Source organism: Hippoglossus hippoglossus, chromosome 17, assembly GCF_009819705.1.
Source record: "Hippoglossus hippoglossus isolate fHipHip1 chromosome 17, fHipHip1.pri, whole genome shotgun sequence".
Classification (NCBI taxonomy): Eukaryota; Metazoa; Chordata; class Actinopteri; order Pleuronectiformes; family Pleuronectidae; genus Hippoglossus; species Hippoglossus hippoglossus.
The window spans coordinates 12289231-12308253 of NC_047167.1; the positions used below are offsets into that span (position 1 = coordinate 12289231).

A 19023-nucleotide genomic window follows, 5' to 3' on the forward strand; every position below is an offset into this window, starting at 1 on the left:
AAGCACAATTATTTTCTGTGACCCTGGGTAAAAGTTATTGGCCTATTATTATGTATCATTATTGGATATTTCATCTATTTATTCCTTTTTGATAATTATTTTACTTGTTTGTAAATTTTTATGTGACTGGTGTGTAATTCAAATTGACTGATATTTAATTTGAGTGATCTTGCATTGCAAAACTTTTCATGGCTTCATATGTGCTGTACACTGGCAAATAACTGAACTGGAATAATAAGGGAAAAAAGAGTTGATTCACAGTTTCCTCTCGTCTGTTCGGTTGGTTGTTGACTTCTTGTCGAATAGTAGTTGTCGAGGATTTGTTCTCGCAAGAATATTCTGCTCTCGCCTGGATCTTGGCGGCAAAAAACAGTTGTCTGCAGGTGACAACATGAAATAGTGTTTAATATTTAGGTGAAATTGATCTATTGACAGACATTCAATATAAAATAATTGGCACAGAGAGAGAGACACACAGAGAGATGGCTGGTTTGAGAGAGAGAGAGATAGAGAGAGAGAGAGAGAGAGAGAGAGAGAGAGAGAGAGAGAGAGAGAGAGAGAGAGGCAACAATAGGGCCTCCCACTGTTTCTTACTGTTCGGTGCTCGGGCCCTAATAAGGTCTGAAACTCAGCCAATATGTTATTATGAAACAGGAGCTGAAATTAAGCAGGAAACAGCATTGATAACTTTTAAAAGTTACAGTCTGACTCAGCAAACAATACATATTGAATCTATTGTTCTGGGCTAAGATCAGAAAGACAGGATAGATAAAGGAATTACTTAACATCACATGAGAATTATAAGCTCTTTATTTGTATGTACAAATCTGATGAACAACACCCAAAACACATGTTTGAACAGACTGAACATAAAGATAATCTCATTATGTAAAACTGGCAACTGGGAGAAGATGGGTAAGAATTGATTGTGTTCCAGGTGCAGTGACTGCAGGGGTCCAGGTCCATATGTGTATTGTGTTTTTATAACTGAGCCTCCTCATTAGCTGCTCAATCGCCCCCAGAGGAGGAGCATCTCCCCAACAGTGACGAGACAAACAGTTTAGCTACAACATAGAGAAAAACTAAATGAATCAGATATCATCGTCACTGACAGAAAGTCTGTCAAAGTCCAAAATAAAAAGTGGTTGAAGGGTCACAACAGGAAAGTACACTATCCTGTACTTTTGTGAAAAAAAACCACAATGAGATGAAACGCTCATTCTGACATAGCTGCTTCATTAGGAAAATATATATAACAGTCAGTACGGATGATTTCAAACATATTTTAGCTTAACTTTGTTCTCGTGGTATTAGCGAGAGCACTGTGAGCAGAACTTCGGTTCCTTCAGTCCTGAAACGATTCATCACGTTGACAGGCAAGCACCAGCTGCAGTGGAGAGGGTCAGCATATCATCCAGTCTGCTGAGACCCCGCCCAATCACACACATCATCAATGTTTTTATTCTTCACATCACAAACATCTAGAAAAGTAGACTTCTGCAAAACTGGATACATTTTGATACAGATCGACTTCTTTGGTGTGTCGATTACTGCACTGCCATGAGCTTATGTGATGCTTTTCTGCAGCAGCAAGTGTCTCTAAAGTTGTATTTACCTAATGCATCAACACACATATTCACAGAAGTGATTAAAGCAAGATCTGTGTCTCAAAATGTAGGCTAATCCTTTGCTTCTTTGAATTTGTGGTTCAGCAGCTTTTGCACATGTTTTTTGAGTGGAGGAGAATTTCGATTCACAAATAATTTAGCTGGATCCTGTAACTAATGTCCCGACCGAGTCATGGCGGCTGGCTGCTATAGCTGGAGCATGCATGCTTTTGTCAAGTAACTCACTTTACAATAATGAGCACTGGTTGATCTACAGACAAGGAGCCAAGCAGAACACATACACGCACCCACAGACACACACACACACACACACACACACACATTCACATTCACACACACAGTCGTACGAGCACACAAGCAAAGTTGGGCACATGTTTATGGTGCCATGGCTGTGAGGAGTGAGCTTTGAGAAGCTTCTGGAGCATAGTTTACGATAGAAGGGGGTTCATCCTAATGGTGGTAGTCCTTTTTACTGTGAGGACGATTTCCCAGAAAATGATCGACCTCTGTGGCGATGGCGGGTGTCATCTTTGGAATAACCTGTGGTCCGGAAAACAAAGGAAGAGCACACAATCAGTGCTGTTTGGCATTACCACATAATGACATGCTTATCCAAAGTAGGGTTTTGTAGGAAATTGTCTTAATACTTGAATTGCTCCCAGATTCTCTGTTAGTTGCTTCGGATTAGAGGATCCCAGCAGCACTGAGCTCACTCCCTCGTTCCTCAGGCACCAGGCTGCAGAGAAAGACGTTTGTACAGTTGCTCTTGTGGTATCAAGGTATGAGGCAGTATGTAGAGAAACACTGAATTTTGTATTGAGCAGCACATTCTATCGTTGCCTTCACGGGAAATAGAAAGTTGTGTGTTAATGTTGTCTCTTACCTATGGCCAGCTGAGGCAAAGTACATCCAAGCTTCTCCGCAATATGAGTGAGTTCCTTCAGCTTGGCTTGTTGTTTTCTTCCATCCTCACTCGTTATTTTCTCCCTCAACCACTGGTATGGCTACAGGAGCAGTAAAAGTGAAATAATTATAACTAGAATGGCACTCTGTAGAGCTGAAACCGCCGCAGTCCCCTTATAAATCCACATTTTTAATCCACTAGATCCTGATTTTTAGTTGGATCTGCACCAAATTGCAAATCTGCCGCTGATCAGGATGCAGACCAAAATGTAATTCTTCTTTGGATCGTATCCCGCTAACTAACAAACAAACATAGACAAAATCATTGGCGGAGTTAATCACACCTAAAACAGGGAATACTAATAACCTGAACCATATTATGGTTGTAGTAGCTTGATTTAAGTGAAAGACTTTGAACATATGGCACTATAAGCGGGTCGAATGAAATGTATTTTGTACCTTCATCGACGCCCTGGAGGTTTCTGGGATGCCGTTTTCATACTTTCCAGTGATGATTCCACAGGCCAGAGGGGACCAAGAGACCACACCCACACCTGCGGTACAAGAGTTACCATTGAGCAACAGGATACCAAATCGATCACAGCCGTAAATGTATTCAAATAATGCTGAACCTCATGAGAAAGCTGTAGACTCACCTATCTTATGGTAGAGCTCCGGAAGCTGAGTTTCCACTTTATCCCTCTGAAAGAAATGGTACTCAGCCTGCTCACACACAGGTGGAATCAGATTAAACTGCCTGGCCACAGAGTACGCCTCCTGATTGAATGTGATTAGGGAATAAAAAGAAAAGAGAGATGTTCAAGGAGGAGGAAATGTGCAAATACTGACCTTTATGCAAAATATTTTTGGGGGTTTATAGCGCTGGTAGTTTAGAGAAGGCAACATGGAGATGAGAAGCGGTAACATTTACTGTATTTCATTATGGGCTACATGTACAATATGGTATGTTTTAGCTAAATCAGAGCTGTCACATTAAACAGCCTTTTCCTGAAACCTTTCAGGAAAGATAAGACATTTTGACAGTATTAGTAATTAAGAAAGCAAATGTGTATCTTTATAAAAAATATTATTACAGGGATAGTAAAGAATAACGAATAATTTTGAAATATATTTTTTGTCAATCAATTGACCAGCACTTAGTAGAGTCCACTTTCTCAAGAACTATTTATCATGGGATTTTTGGGCGGCAAAGCTCGTCCTTAGATCAGTTTTCAGTGACAACACGAAGAAGGATTTGTTTTCCATCACTCACCATGATCTCCATGGCGGCCCAACGTGATGTCCCCCAGTACATGGACATCCCCTGGTTGATCACATGTGTCATTGCTCTCACGATCTCTGTCAAATGTCCAAGAGCAGATACATTATCTATAACTGAACAGCGGATGGCGCCACAATTTCAAGTTTTATATAACCGTACTGACACTATATTAGTTGAATTGAAACATCACAACTCACATTACTTTCACGAGAGAATTTGACTTAAAACTGCACTTGAGGAAGATTTCAAGATGACTTCAACAACTTAATAAAAATAATAATAACAATAACAACAAAAGCAATAATAATAATCATAATCATAATAAAAATAATAATAATAATATTTAGTTTCATAGCCCTGTTTCTTTTCTTTCTTTCATGCTTTACAAGGAAGAAATGATACCAGGCAGGTAGATAAAATAAAACAGTAGATAGGATAACAAAGTGGATAAGTGAAATGCGTTGAGCGTCTTGTAACAAAGGCTCGTCTCCATTTAAACTCATGTGTAAGCATAAATGACTCGCTGGGCTCACACTAATTAATGTGACCAAGTGCCGCAGGGGTTAAATGAAGAGACGCAGCCAGCCTTGGCAAAATGTTGCTCGTGCAGTTTAACAAGTTACAACTGAACAAGCTGAGGCCACAGTGCTCTTTGGTGTATCTGCGTATTTGTGCCTCAGGATGCAGCAGGGGAGTAATAGTGGGTGGAATTGAGGATAAGCAAAATTGTATTCAATATAAACTGCCGTGAAGTAGATTCTCAAAGGAGTTTTGAAGGAGATCTGCAATAGGAGGAGGAAACACAGCGATTATCTAACAATTATGTTTGAATGTGTATCTTGCATAAACTCTCTAATTCCCGAAGAAAACAAAAATAACAGTACGAAGTAAGTGATGTGATTGGTTTTATCTGTAATTGCTTTCGCCTGAAATTGTGCGTAAAGTCCATTAATGAAACATCTGCTGTAATTGGCCCCGTGCAACTTCTGGGTGGAAAGTATGAAGAGTGAAAATGAGGATGAAGAGATAAGACCACAGGAGAGTGTGATTAAAAAAAGAGCAATTCCTTTTGATCAGTGCTTCTCTCTCTGGACCGAAATGTAGCTCAGTGAGAGACAGAGAGCAAGTGTGCGTGTGGGTGAAGCAGGTGGGAGAGTAGAAGAATAACAGTACATCTGCTCCGAAAAGCGAGGAGCGAGGGAATCGGAGGGATGCATGAGGACAGACGGAAAAACTTGTGAACCAAGTAGGAACCATGGAGGCATCCACTGTTCACATGAGTTTGTGAATATATGAATAATCCACCTCGGTGCCGGGAGGGGAAGGACGACAACTTTGATTCACAGCAACGACCATGCTAGGCTTAAGATTACGTGTCTTTCCACATAGTGGATCATTGAGTCCAACAACAGAGGCTCAGGTGAGATGTCCAAAACACCATCAACACCCCACTCACAGAAACCCACTGCAACTTTTCAAGTAGGGTAACGATGTGGGTTTGAACACCATGTACTGTGTTGTAATGAGATAAGTGTACAATTTAAATAAGAATATCGCTGCAACTCTCATAAATGTACATGAAGCTACAAAGGCAGCACAAAGGCTGCAAACAGGCTCTCTATTGCCTCCTGGTGGATGGCTGTAGAAAAGTCATAGACCCCGCCTCCTCCATGTAAGCAGATGGGACATGTGCCTAAGCAGAAAACAGGGTAAATACAATTTTATTTGATGCTATAAAAACTAGGGATGTTCCGATAACGATTCCAATGCCTGAACTTTGGTATCAGGCTGTACTGTACTGATCCGATACCAGTGCATTTGAAAAAACAACAACCTATAGACGTATTTTAGCAGATGCATTCTACTAACCCTGTTTTGATGATTGCTGCCATTGTTGTGTGGCCTATTGCTAGTGTCATAATTGGAAACACATGGAGCTTTCGAAGCATGAAATATTGCCAAATTGCTGACATTTTAGTGAGCTCAGGCCAACGCGACACTACTGGGAATCACTTCTAGGGACAATTTCTGGGAAAAGAGAATTGCAGTTTTATCTGGGTGAAAATAATATACTTTAAAGACGTGCTATCGAGTGCATGTATCAGTGGGACGTCAATACCGTAGCTCCAGTTCCTGATTCCTATACTGCGCAGACTCTTGCTCCAAATGATGTCTTGGCACAAGATGGCATTCAGGCATTTTGGCTCCATTGGAGGAGGAAGTGGAGATATGTTGTCCATCTTGTACCATTTTAGTTTTGTATGTGCTTACACAATTATCAAATACTGTCAATGGTAAAATAATCAGAACTACTAATTATGTTTCAGGTTGTTACAGCTAATAAACCATGTGTGTGTTGTTTTTGTGTGAGCACATGCATTCTGGGAAACCTTGAGTGCTAAATTCACTATCGAGTCCTTATTCACTATTGCAAATTTGCAAACTGCCTGGCTGCCATGGGCAATATCAGCTCGTCCTTGAGCCGTCTCACAGCAGCAATATGGCACCGAGTCATGAACATGTGGTCAAAACCGCAGCCAGCAGGTATCACAGCGTGTGAAAGAAAACATTCGACACACACTGATTTCCATATTTGTTTAGGCTATGAGGAAGTCTCTGGAGGAAGTGTCAATGTGAGTGTTTTTTGAAAGCAAAGCTACTGCTCATCCTTCTCATGCATCCACACAGGTGATCGATACGTCACAGATTTTCAACAGTCCTTGTCGATCGTGGGAGAGAAGATTCTGACTGTGCAGCCACAGATGCGGCACCTCATTTCTGAACATTCGAGGACAGAGGTGATATTGAGGGAAAGTCCTGACTCTGAATGGCTTTGATTTGTGTTTAGTATGCTGCCGGAGTCCCATTTCACTTGATTCTCCAGTGAAAAAGCCTTTGGCTAGAGGGATTATTATAAAGTCTATTTATTGATGCCATGTCTGCTCTTTTCCTCTGCCTCTGTATTCTTTATTCACGGTGTCTGGGGGATTTTCATTTTTGCTCAACTGAATGGATTCAATTTGCTTGATATTGCTCTGTCAAATGAAAAAAAATGATGTTGAATGACTGGGTAGAAACATTGTGACTCGGATGGTTGGAGTCACAATGGAAACAACAAATCGACTATTGCGCAGATGTTCCTGCTCTAGGCACCATTTCAGCATAAAGTGAGGATCTTAAGAACTCCATGTTAGATAAAATGGAAGCTCGGCCTCTAACCCCTTCAGGGCAAATGTCCATATCGTCTCATCACTATAAGTGACAGCTGCAACAGGACGGAGCAGGAGCTGTAATCAGTGATGGGAATCAGGGCCTCGCAAAGAGAGAGGACGTTCAATATTTGTCAATATACCTGTTTTTATAATTAGACTGGATACAAGCCGAAAAAGAAACAAAGCAAATCAAGAAAACAAAACACGCGGAGAGAAACACACAGGAAGGGATGACGGGATAACGAATAGCATTGATGGTGACAAAGGGAGACTGCGGCCATGACATCACTTTTTTGTCCTCAAGGGTACAAGAGTTGTCTCGCACAAAGTCAGAAGCAGTTAAAGTCAGAGCAAAATACAAATGCAAATCCTACAGAAATGCATTCACACACACCTTGCCTGTTTGTTTCTCATTTAGGCAACACAATCAAACTTCAGTGTTTTTTCGTGCAGTTTATTGATGCAGTTAATTGTGTTTAAGCTTGAGGAACACGTGGGTGTGTGAATCAATACCTCGGACGTGTGCATAGCAAGTCCTACGTACTGCGAATGCCCACAGAGGTAGAGGCAGAGTATATGTCTCACTTTATCGTATATTAGCGCTGCTGCTCTAAAAGAGAAGCTATTTAGGAAACTTTAAAGTGCTAATGCATGAAGATAGCCAGTGCTGTGGGCCTGTCTGTGCATATGGCCCCGCAACCCTGAAGTTGTTAAAAGTGACAGACCATCTACAGTGATTTATGACGATGGCCTTACCCCGCTGTGATGAAGGATGAAGCAATGTGCACAATGTTGTTACACTGATAAATGAACCAACAATGTTGCAGAGCACAACAGGCTCAGGATGATTGTCTCTCCGATTATTTTCTATCCCCTCATCCTTGATCAACGAATCCATAAATCAAATTAGACTTTGACGTCAGTTGTCAATAGCGATTTTACTTCATCTGCACAGGCAGCCTAAAGTTGGATGGGACCGGCTGGGTCGGTCTGCCAGTCACCACCACGACCAGTCAAGTTTCCTGGAAGAATAAGTATGACAGATTGGCTTCCCACAGTCTGCTCGCTCCCTGGGGATGACGTTTGGGGGGCAAAGGGGAAAGCCTGGAAAATATTTCCGTGAGACCAGTGGGGCTCCATCCTTTCAGTCGCCCACTACCTGCGGACGAGCGTTTGTACGGTGGGACAGAAGAGGAGCTCAAGTATCTGTGGTGGCCACATCACAAGACAGTTAACTGAGTAAGAAACTGGAAGTGTGCAAAAGAAAAAGAAACGGCGACATGATGTGTGTGTGAAAGGCAGCACAAGAGTGTTGAAGGAACAGAACGCACAGTAGGGCTTGTATCCAGTGAGACCGGCCCAAAAATACACCAGCTTCCCCTGAGGGGGGGGGGCAGATAATCCTGCTTCTGAAGAACAGGGAGGGCTGGGAGCGGGTGCAGCTCAGACACCCTGTGGAAACTGGCTATCCCACAGAGACAGGGAGAGACGGAGACTGGTGGACTAAAATAGAGGAGGAGAGATGTGTGTCAGATGAGACGCACACACAGAAAGACAAACCCCTTTGGTCAAAGGCAGAGGTCGCCGGTCCAGCGAGGGCGGCGGTCCTGTCAGTATTTCTCACCTTCTCATGTTACAGAACAACATGCATTGTCACCACCCCAGCCCTCCGCCAGCCCCTCTGGGTTCTTGTCAGGACTCACTCACCCTCCATGGGAGTGTTGCCGTCTGGCCGGTTGGCAAAAACCACGTCCACATACTCCAGTTGCATCCTCTGGAGGGAGCCCCTTAAACCTGCAGAGCAAAGGAGGAAAGAAGATGAGAGATGTGCAATATTTAAGAAGATAAAAGAGTGCTTGCAAAGTGTCATCATCCAAAGTGTTAAAAGATCAATAAATAGGTCTGATTCCCAATAAGAGGATTTGTAAAATCATATCCCATAAGCCAGGAGCTTTATCCTTCACTCATATTGTGGTATTAGCGGTAAACAAGATTTATCACTTGCTCACATGTCTCGATGATACTGTGAGTCTCCAGGAGACTTATCACAGTATCATTGAGACACGTGAGCAAGAGATAAATCTTGTCCCTTGATACCTGCTGACATGGACACATTGGTCTGGATCTGCAGAGAAGACCGATTAGCCCCTTGTGCATATACAACTAGCCAGCCCCGCCATGTGGATCAAATATATATAGGTGCAGTTTTATAATAAAATGTGATTGTTTTTGCAGCACGCTCACGCTCAGTGATTCCCCAAACAGTGTACAGAAAATAGAGAGTGCTATCCTTTTTTTCACTTACACTGTGTCACCAGGTAAAAGGAAAAAACGGGGTAAATTGGATCCTGGGGGGTTTGACGTCAGCATGATCACAAACGTGGCAAAGTGACAGTTGACCACATGTGACTCATGGGCCCGCCAGCTGCAACTGGCCTGCAGCATCTTTTGACAGAGCTCATGAGCAAATCCGAGTTGTCATGTTCAGTCTGGTTAAGAGCCAAGGTTATGGGATACTGAGTTCAAATTTTCCATACAACAAAATCTGACATTGTTCTCAAAATAACCACAATCTTTATCAATCTGATGTCCCATCATCACCTGGGGGATGATTTCCTGTTTCTGACCGTTTTGTCTAAGAGGAGATGATTGACCGAGAGAGCTTGTTTGAGATTAATTAAAAACCTCTTTGTGTAACAGAGTGATGGTTTCTGCACATCATCAGCTGCTCATCCACTCAGAGTTGGGCAGATTAATCTGATACTCCAATTTTTTTCCTTCTTCAGTTTAATCACTGAATTATTAAGGCCAGTAAAGGGGAAAGCTGTCATTGGGCTGGAGGGCATCATGGTTCTATCATGGACTGTATATAAAGATAGACGACACATCTCCATCTCCTCCTGTCCTGGATACGGGTGTCGCGCAATCTCGCGCTCCCGATGTCATTTGGAACCAGAGTCTAGCGATTGTGGAGGGCAGCGAGGTTCCAAAACAATACGCTCGACCAATCACAAGTCAGTCTCAGCTGTCAATCGTGACATTTCGCCCCATTATTTTAATAGCACCAGAAAATTAACCGGCAAAACCTGAAGAAACTTAGAGAAATAAATATTTAATGTGTATTTTGACTTTTAAGTTTGGTCCATGTCCCATCTGCTAACACGGAGGAGGTGGGGTCGTCCATCTTTATAAACTGTCTATGGGTTTAATGAGGTGAAGCAGGGTTGCTTGATATTCTTTTCTTTTTTTTCATTTTAGGTTACCGTCAAAAACACAGAGCTGCCAAATTTGCACAGCTACAATGTCAGAAACAGTCAGTATGTTTCATTCACAGCGAGACTTTCAAAAGGTCAGACAGAGGATTTCAGGATAAATCAGTGTCGAGCTGAGTTCACCCCACAATCTCCTGGAGAGAAGGAGTCTATGTGGATGAAAAAACCTGCACCGCACCTGTGCGATCTTTTTTCCTGGTTGTGTGTACACAACCAAACAACTCAAAGCCGAGAGGATAATAAGAAAGAAGGAGGTCAGGAAAAAAAGGTGGCGCTCATTTCTTTTCTCTTTGGCTCGGCTTTCAGCATCTGTTTGAGGAGTGACTCCACACACCGAGGAGAGGATGAGAGGGCAACAAGCTAATGTCAGCAGATCCGACCCCTCTCACACACACAGAGGAGAACAGATGAAAGATGAAAAGCAACAACAGGAGGCTGTCACAAAGGAAGACAGCAGAGTAACACAGAGACACGGCACTCTTGAGTGTGTGTGAGTGTGCGTGGCAGATAAGTGCCAGAGGCTTCTTCGACGCGCGCTAATCCCAGCTCTCCCCACCACCGATGGAACCACTTATTCCTCCTTCTGTCAGCCGCACTCCCACAGTCCCAGAAACACCCATTACATGGATCTTAATCTGAGCCTGCACCGTCATCACGAGCAGTTTCGTCTGTCTCGTGGATTAGCCGGAGTTCACTGACTTTGAATATTTTTGGAGCAGAGGAAAGGTGATAAACAACAAACCCAGGCTACAGATATCTGCGATGATGAATAATGCATTTAATGATGTGTTCAACAAAAGTCTCTTTGAAACTGTGAAACTGTCGAGGAATCCATTTGTCCAGTGAGGAAAACGGTGAATGAGAGAATTTGGCCTCTCTGTCCCCTCAGAGTTCATCAGCGCTGATCTCTGCTATTGATCATAAGTTGTGACAGGCCCCTCAAACCGAAATGTCACTGCACAGGTCTAATCCTTCATTGGCTGGAATGTGGTGGCCCATACAACAGGAAGACGGTGTCACCAGTTGTTTGACTCAGCCAATTCATTAGCCTGTGGTGACATGTGCCACACCGGTGTTGACAGGGACACCTTTCTCTCCCAGATGCTACCGATATCATGTGGACAGGCAAACTCAGTTAAACTAATTAGCAGTGCCACCTTTACTTCCCCACTCTGCCATCAGCTCTCTCTCACTTTAGCCTCTTTTCCACCGGTCAAAAACCCCATTAACACCCACCAACATCAGGCGCTTGTCTGCAATGGGAAGGCATAGTTGATGTTCACTTCTGGATCAAATAACTTATTGGTTTTTATCAGCAGTGATGGGAACTTGACACCTGAAAGAACGCTTCAATGTTCTTTATTTTGGCAGTCTGCACCTTTTGAAGGTTTGTATACTTATTGGGTTTTTTTTTATCTTGGGAACACATTATTTTTCTTTGCAACGTGCAAAATGCAACACTGGCAAGACAACGAAGTGAGAGACCTTCTCAGTTTGCGCCTCGTTCTTTCAGAAAGTCAAACTCCTCTTACCGACAAAGGGACAGTGTATCGCCTTTATATTTGCAGGTTTGCCCACGTTTAACATGTCTGTGTATACCCAATATCTTGGTGTGAAAAAAGTAATTCTCCTTCTCATTCCTTGTCCTTCTATTCCAGCCCTCTCTGATTGCATTCCCCCCTCTCTTCTTTAGGGGTAATGTGGCAGAGGCAGCAGTGAATGCTAATAATGTGAGAAAGAGCTGAGTCACTGCAGGAGGGGCACCAGGCTGTGGACCGTATGGTGAGTTCTTTTGGATGCGGGGCGGATTGGGCCAAGGTCATAGGAAAAGTTTGTCATTACATGCATGAGCGAGGCCATAACTCTTCTGAAAGAGGAGTGAAGAGGAGTGGGAAGGGATGCTGCGAAGTTTGTCGCACTCTAGGCTCTAACAGTTTCTTAGAAAGTCACAGATTTCAAATGAACAGATACGAATGATGAGATTTGATGTGAAATCGCCTCATCAAAATTCATCTGCCTGCATGTGTTGAGAAGAATCAAAGAGGGCGGGAGGAAGAGAGATAAAAGAGGGAGATTACAGGAGTGTAGCGGGGGCTCCGAGTGATGTGGTGACGTGAAGGACAAAGCGGAGGAGAGGAAAACGACTTGTTACCTTCAATGATGTGTTTTCTGTTGAGGCCTCTCTCTGTCTCTGCTCTACAACAGGAGGGAAAGAAGTGCATGTCACGGGTGGGAAGACACATTCCTGCCCATACATGATTTGATGCACATTATTGTCTGCATAACAGAATACACATTACTGAAGACAATTACACCCACTCAACACTAACCAGTGGGTCCATAGAACAGACTGTGCAATGTGTCAGATGCATTGTCACTGTTCACCTCCCAGTTTGAACAATTTTAATTATTATGATGGATTTAAAAAAATAAATATTGAAACTGTAATGCTTTTAAAATGTTTGTGTACCCTGGAAACAACACCAGCCACTTTTTAACCAACAGTTGCCATAGTTGTTATTTAAGTACAGGTTTTGTACAGTACAAAGTAAACACATACTGGTACTTTGCTCAATTAATTACTTTCTCATTTTACATTCTACGGGCTATCATGTTAATTTATATATATATATAAAATAATATTTTTTTCAATTGAAAACGTATTTCTAGCGTGGTGTTCTTCGTATCATAGTTTGATGTACCACCACCTTAACCATTTACAGCATAAAAATGGTCTTTCATGTTACTGTATCAGTCATTTTCTAAACTGTGTTATTAAAATTAGCTGCTAAACACTCCATTATGTTCACTCACTTATCGCTACCCCTGTGTAATGCTGAGCACGCTGAGTACTATGCGACGCAGGTAAACAAAAACATTAAAGCTGTGGGTCACGCAAACCAAAACACCTGCAAACAAAGCGTGCTTATTGTGCTTCAGTGATATTTCAATAATCTCACCTGTCATTACTCTATCTGTAGCTATATGATTGTCCCTGTCCCTTTATTTTTCTTCCCATTTCATTCCTTTAGCTTCTTTCTGCTCCTGTGTTTTTCCTGCTTTCTCAGTTGTCTGTTATTTGCCTGGTCCTTGCTTCATTTCACACTTTCTCTTTCTGCCTCTCTCCTTCCTGTGGTGTTCCAGCCTGCCACAGTTAATGATAATAATAACAATGTTTTACAAAACACAGGAACATGCAGTATGTCCACCACATTTTCATGTCCCTGCAAAAGGGTAAAAAAAAGTGCAATAGATATTAAGTGTACATAGATCTGTGTTCGGGCGATGAGTTGCTTGACAACCCTTTCAGATGCTCACAGCTCACTCAGTCGGGGGTTAAGTAGTTGTTCTCTAAATCCATCCAGTGTGGAGACTGATTTCGTAGAGAGGATGAGCTGAAATTAAATTTACACAATTACACCCGGGCCCTACTCTACTGATCTACATCAGATACGTAAAAGGAACCAGAGGACGCATGTGGATGTCCTGGAGGAGCCTCGGTACGAGCCTGAAGACTTAAACAGCAAGAAAAATGTGACTAATGCAGATTGAGAGCAGAATTCCTCAGCGTGACAGAGAAGCAGAAGGCTGAGGACGGGTAAGACGGAGCGGGTGAGAACGTGGCCATGTTGCTACGTGTATGTGTGTATGCCACTCAGCCTGCCTGCCAGTGGCTTCTCGAAAGTGTTCAATCCCATATCACGCTCTGTGTCCGCAGGCGTACGTTTGAATGTGCTGCCTGTTGTCGGTGAGAGAGCCTGAACATCTGAGAAGCACACACACACACACACACACACACACACACACACACACACACACACACACACACACACACACACACACACACACACGCACACACACACATGCATGCACACACACTTACTTTCCTCCCCAGTAGAGCTTCGTGGTGATCACCAGGCTGGATCTCCTGAGGGAAGAAAGACAGAAACCATCAAAGGACAAAAAGAAAACTTAAAAGTTAACTTTCTCAAAGAGATGTGTTTGTGTGTGCTTGTGTGTGTTTGTGTGCATGTGTGTCAGCATGATCACAACTGCACGTGTGCACATGCAACTGTATCATCGTCTTATATCTTTAATGATCGCAGCGTCCTCCAGTCAACTTTTCTGCTGCAGTGTGAAGTAGCAGATGGGCTGCGCTCCTGTCATTCATCAAGTATGAAAAATTACAGCGGAGACGATTTTCTGTGAAATCTAACAAGATAGCTGCCTCACTATAAACCCCCCCCCCCCCCCCCCCCCCCCATGCTTTAATGATCAATAATTTAAACAGATCCAGAGTTGAGGTGATGTCAGGCAGAGAGCTGGCATGGGTTTTTAAACGGCAATGCACATAAGTAAACCTTACTACTGTAGTGTGATATTGCATTTGTACAATTTGTACAAATGCAATTGAAGATTTTCTGTGCTGCTGCTCACACTCATCAGAACCTGCTTGGTATTTTAACTGTGAGTCATTTGCAAATGTTCTGTTGCTGCATTTCTACAAAAATGAATTGGATGGGTCGAGAGATTGCAGTGAATTAATGCTTGTTTAAAACTTTCAGCTGTTAGAGAGAGGGATGCAGTCTGCACCACCCACCCACACACTCACACACTCACACACACATGCACACACTAGCACCCCTGGTGTGCATGAGTGTACAGTATATCGTTATTTCAATTGGTCTTTAATCAATTCGAATAACACTAAATATACTCATTTCATTCATCCATTATTGATTATTATGTGTATTATTGCTGTTATTATAATTTTTTTAATTATAGATTGTCATATTAACATGCCTCAGCTTCCTTTATTTAACCGAGGTTAACAGAGGTTGGGAGAAGAACTAAACCTCCCGCTGCCCCACCTGTGTCTCTGGCCTTGTGTAATTATTATATTGTCTAATTTATTCATTCCTTATTAGTTATGGTTTTAATGAGGGACTTTTTAGGTGACACTTGACACTTACACTCCCTAGTGTCCATGCTGTGTCTTGATTCAGGGGGTGCATCCTTCAGAGGACGGCCCCTTAAATAGGCCTTTGGAAAAACTGAAGACTGAACAAAGAGTCCTCACACTGTATAGGTCTATGCTCAATGGTCCTCACAAAGATATAAGTACAGAAATACACACACACAAGTTTTAATGCAACACAAATGTTTCTGCATGAGTAGCTCCCAACCTGGGGTCCTAATATAAATCTAATGGCTCACAAGATAAAAGAAGGAATAAGAGGCAATACATATTTCTGGCACGTCTCTGTCGGTGGGTCCATCACTTGGGTCCGGACAGAAATATCTCACAGAGGACCGGCCCTCTCCTGTTCCAACATGAAAGTGGCCCCAAGTGTACAACAAGGTGGTTTTCTGGCCCTGAACCAAAAACCTTTGGGATAAATTGGTACAGCGACTGCGAGCCAGGCTTTATAGCTCAACATTAATACCTGACCTCACTTAAGCTCTTTTGGCTGACGGGAAGCAAATCCCTGCAACCAGGCTCCAAAATCTTGTGTAAAACCTTCCCAGAAGTGTGGAGGCTGTGCAGCATCATCATAATACCCATGTGTTTGGAATGAGAGCTTCAACAGTGACATGTGAGCGTAATGTTCGAGGGTCCACACAATCTGATGTGTGTGTGTGTGTGTGTGTGTGTGTGTGTGTGTGTGTGTGTGTGTGTGTGTGTGGGTGTGTGTGCACATACACACATTCAAACCTATTCTTAGAACACATTGTGAATCTTTGAGATTGTACTTTACCTCCAGCACTTTTTCTTGATGATGTTTCCCAGGATTATCTCTGCTCTATGAAGAGAAATACACACACACACACACACACACACACACACACACACACACACACACACACACACACACACACACACACACACACACACACACACACACACACACAGGAGATGATGGGATTATACAGTATCTCACGCTGCCATTTCTTTCATAGCATGTAAGCATGACTGTAATCTGCCAAACATCTGCAGCGTGAATATCTGATTAAAATCAGAAGGAGTTCAAGATAAAGACCAAACTCCTCTTGTGTCGTACGCCTGAACTTCACCAGCAACCTTGAAATTAATATTCATCCCCATGCGGCTGCACTGGGTCCCGCATTATTCACCGCGACAATGTCCAGACCTATAAAGTTGGAAGGAGCTGTGAACATAATGGGCAGCCTCCAGTGATGAATACGATTATGTTAATCACTTTAGAGTCGAGGCTAGCTTTCATTTTTTGGCCTCCTCTGGTGACTAATTTCTGCTCTGGGGGCTGAACCCAGTTAACATCGTGTGTCGTGTGAGGGAGGAGAGCTGTGCAAAGACCAGAGATTCTGCGGTTGTGGGATGGATGCGGTCACAAATAAGAGGCGTCACTCACTTCCCCCCCGAGTAGACCTCTGCTGTGTCGAACAGGTTGACCCCGCTCTCGTAGGCGATGGTCATCAGCTGCTCCGCCACCTGACAAAGACGAGAGAAGTTGACGCTGATTGACTCCTTTGTGGTTTAATACGTGGCTATAAATAATATTCAAATTACATTTGAGAGAAAAGAAGGATGAGGATGAGAAATTCCCTGCAGAAAAGCAAGGAGAGTGAAAATGCAGCTGAGATCCTCATCAACAGGAAGACAGTACAGGCTGCTTGTTGATTAAAGTTGTTTACTGCTCAATATATTTCTCAGACTCTTTTTGACCTAGTTCTTGTGCCCGCGGTTCATGCAGAGCCGTACATCGGTCTTGACGTCTTTCTTCTTCTGTACTCGTCTCCCTGTTTTGTTTTGTTGATTCTGTTTCTATTTGTGTCAATTAGTCCCAGTGGTCATCAGGCAGTGATGAGCTGTCCCCAATTCAGTGTCCCCCCCCCATTCATGGCCAGAACGAGCCACTGAAGCAGGACCCACTGACGGGGAGGAGTAGGACCTGATCACTTGGCCTTGGTAGAGCCAACAGGGACAATGATTACCGTGGCCTACTCACACTCATTTGCCAGCTCAAGGAATAAGACAAGATTTCATCCGCTCATGAGCTGTGATGCCTGAAAGATGGATCTGACATAACGTCTTACCTCATCAGAGATCTGACCTCCGAATGTTACCCACGTGCCTGTGGAGGGGAACGTCAAAGATGTCAAAGAGTTTTGAAACAAACAAAAAAAACATAAAAGACCTTCGGCATATATAAAAAGCTAGGGAACTATTTAAGTCACGCATTAATTCTTACATTGACATTTTGGCTTGGACACATGACACATGACAAAAACACCATAAACACCCTACAGCCATCACAGCCAAACGTCAGGGTTGAGTGCTGATATATTTAAAGAGAAAAGGCCCAATGAATGTCACATCAGTATCTAATGTTTATAGATGTGTTGAATTTAAAAGAAGTTGTTGAGTTGTGATGAGCATTTTACTTGATAAAAAGTTTGTTTCTTTGTCTGTTAGCAGAATTAGACTGGATGGATAGCAACCTTGGTGAAAAGATACGACATGAATCAGGGACGAAACCCATTAAATCAAATTTTTTTGTAGCTCCAGACCAGGGGCGGGGATTTTTTACCCTTTACTTGACATTGTGAGATAAAGTATTGGCTCATGGATCTCGATGACAAAAATCTGGCATGTGTAGAGGACTGATATCTATGAGTGTATGCAAATTGCTGCAGATCCAAATAAAAATCAGGATCTAGTGAATTTCAATGTGGTTTCATAAGGGGACTTGCTGTACAGCCTTAGCTGTTGGTTCCTATCAGGTCATTTTTGCAGGTGAGCACATTATTTTTCTGTATGCTAATTTGTGTTGGCACAGAAACCATGCTCTTGACATCCCTTCTACTACCATTCATGACTAGCAAATAGTGGGTCATGTTTTGGTTCTGTTCTCTACTCTCTTGCTTCCCGCCAACATGGCACAACAAGAGACATCCGATAATCATGGTTCTTTCACTGCACAGTTGAGGCTATAGTTCGTTGATAGGCTTAATATCATGTCTGTCTTATCTTGTTTTGTCCTCATCAGTCCTATCCATTCCTTGCATGATTTTCCCTAGATGAGGAAGGTCACCTCTGTCCGTTAAAGGTTAGGGCTCTGTTCGTTTGTTGGTTTGTTTGTTTCGTGAGCAGGATGAGGTCAAAGCTGCTGTACAGATTCCCACAAGTCATGGTGCAAGGATGTGACACCGGCCAAGGAAGAGCTCATTAAACTTTGATAAGGACTCGATCAAAGGAGTGGGTGCAGGATTTTTTTTCCACTTTCTTTAACATTGTGAGAGAGGCCATTGACATTTTACCCATTTTCCAGGTAATGAGTGTGTGTAATAAGGTGCAGATCCAAATAAAAATCTGGATACAGCAGATGTAGTTGCATTGAGTCGCTTTATGGTAAAAATAGGGCTACAGAACTGTAACTATACGTGTAGCTGAGATAATGTGGACTCAGTAGGAAACCAACATTTTATTTTATATCCCGTTGCCTTTTTACCATGCGACAGATGTTAAACATGAATTTGCTTCTTTGCCTACAACTGGCTCATTTACAGTTTTGGTTGTGGTGATCATCGATGAGCGCTGACTGCAGTTGTGTACGATACAGTCAGGGGGAAGCTCCAGCTTCTCTCCTTCCTTCAAACAGAATAGGCTGAACAGAGGTTTTGTTCGAATTTTTGATACTCTCCTCCCAGTCTTCTGTTGCCTGATCCTGTCACATGCTGCGTGC

General features: G+C 42.8%; 1 protein-coding gene across 1 annotated transcript in view; it reads right to left on the reverse strand.

Annotated features, from left to right (window-relative positions):
- Positions 1-792: 792 nt before the first annotated feature.
- The window catches only part of kcnab1b (potassium voltage-gated channel, shaker-related subfamily, beta member 1 b), a 34195-nt gene continuing 15964 nt past the window's right edge, over positions 793-19023 (reverse strand). The window contains exons 4-15 of the mRNA XM_034613375.1: positions 17375-17412; positions 16690-16769; positions 16057-16101; positions 14181-14225; positions 12450-12493; positions 8733-8819; positions 3805-3890; positions 3188-3308; positions 2991-3085; positions 2512-2632; positions 2276-2364; positions 793-2168 (exon numbers count right to left, since the gene is read on the reverse strand). Coding sequence (XP_034469266.1) covers positions 2079-2168; positions 2276-2364; positions 2512-2632; positions 2991-3085; positions 3188-3308; positions 3805-3890; positions 8733-8819; positions 12450-12493; positions 14181-14225; positions 16057-16101; positions 16690-16769; positions 17375-17412 — 941 coding nt within the window. The 3' untranslated portion in view covers positions 793-2078. The remainder of the gene's footprint in view (positions 2169-2275; positions 2365-2511; positions 2633-2990; positions 3086-3187; positions 3309-3804; positions 3891-8732; positions 8820-12449; positions 12494-14180; positions 14226-16056; positions 16102-16689; positions 16770-17374; positions 17413-19023) is intronic.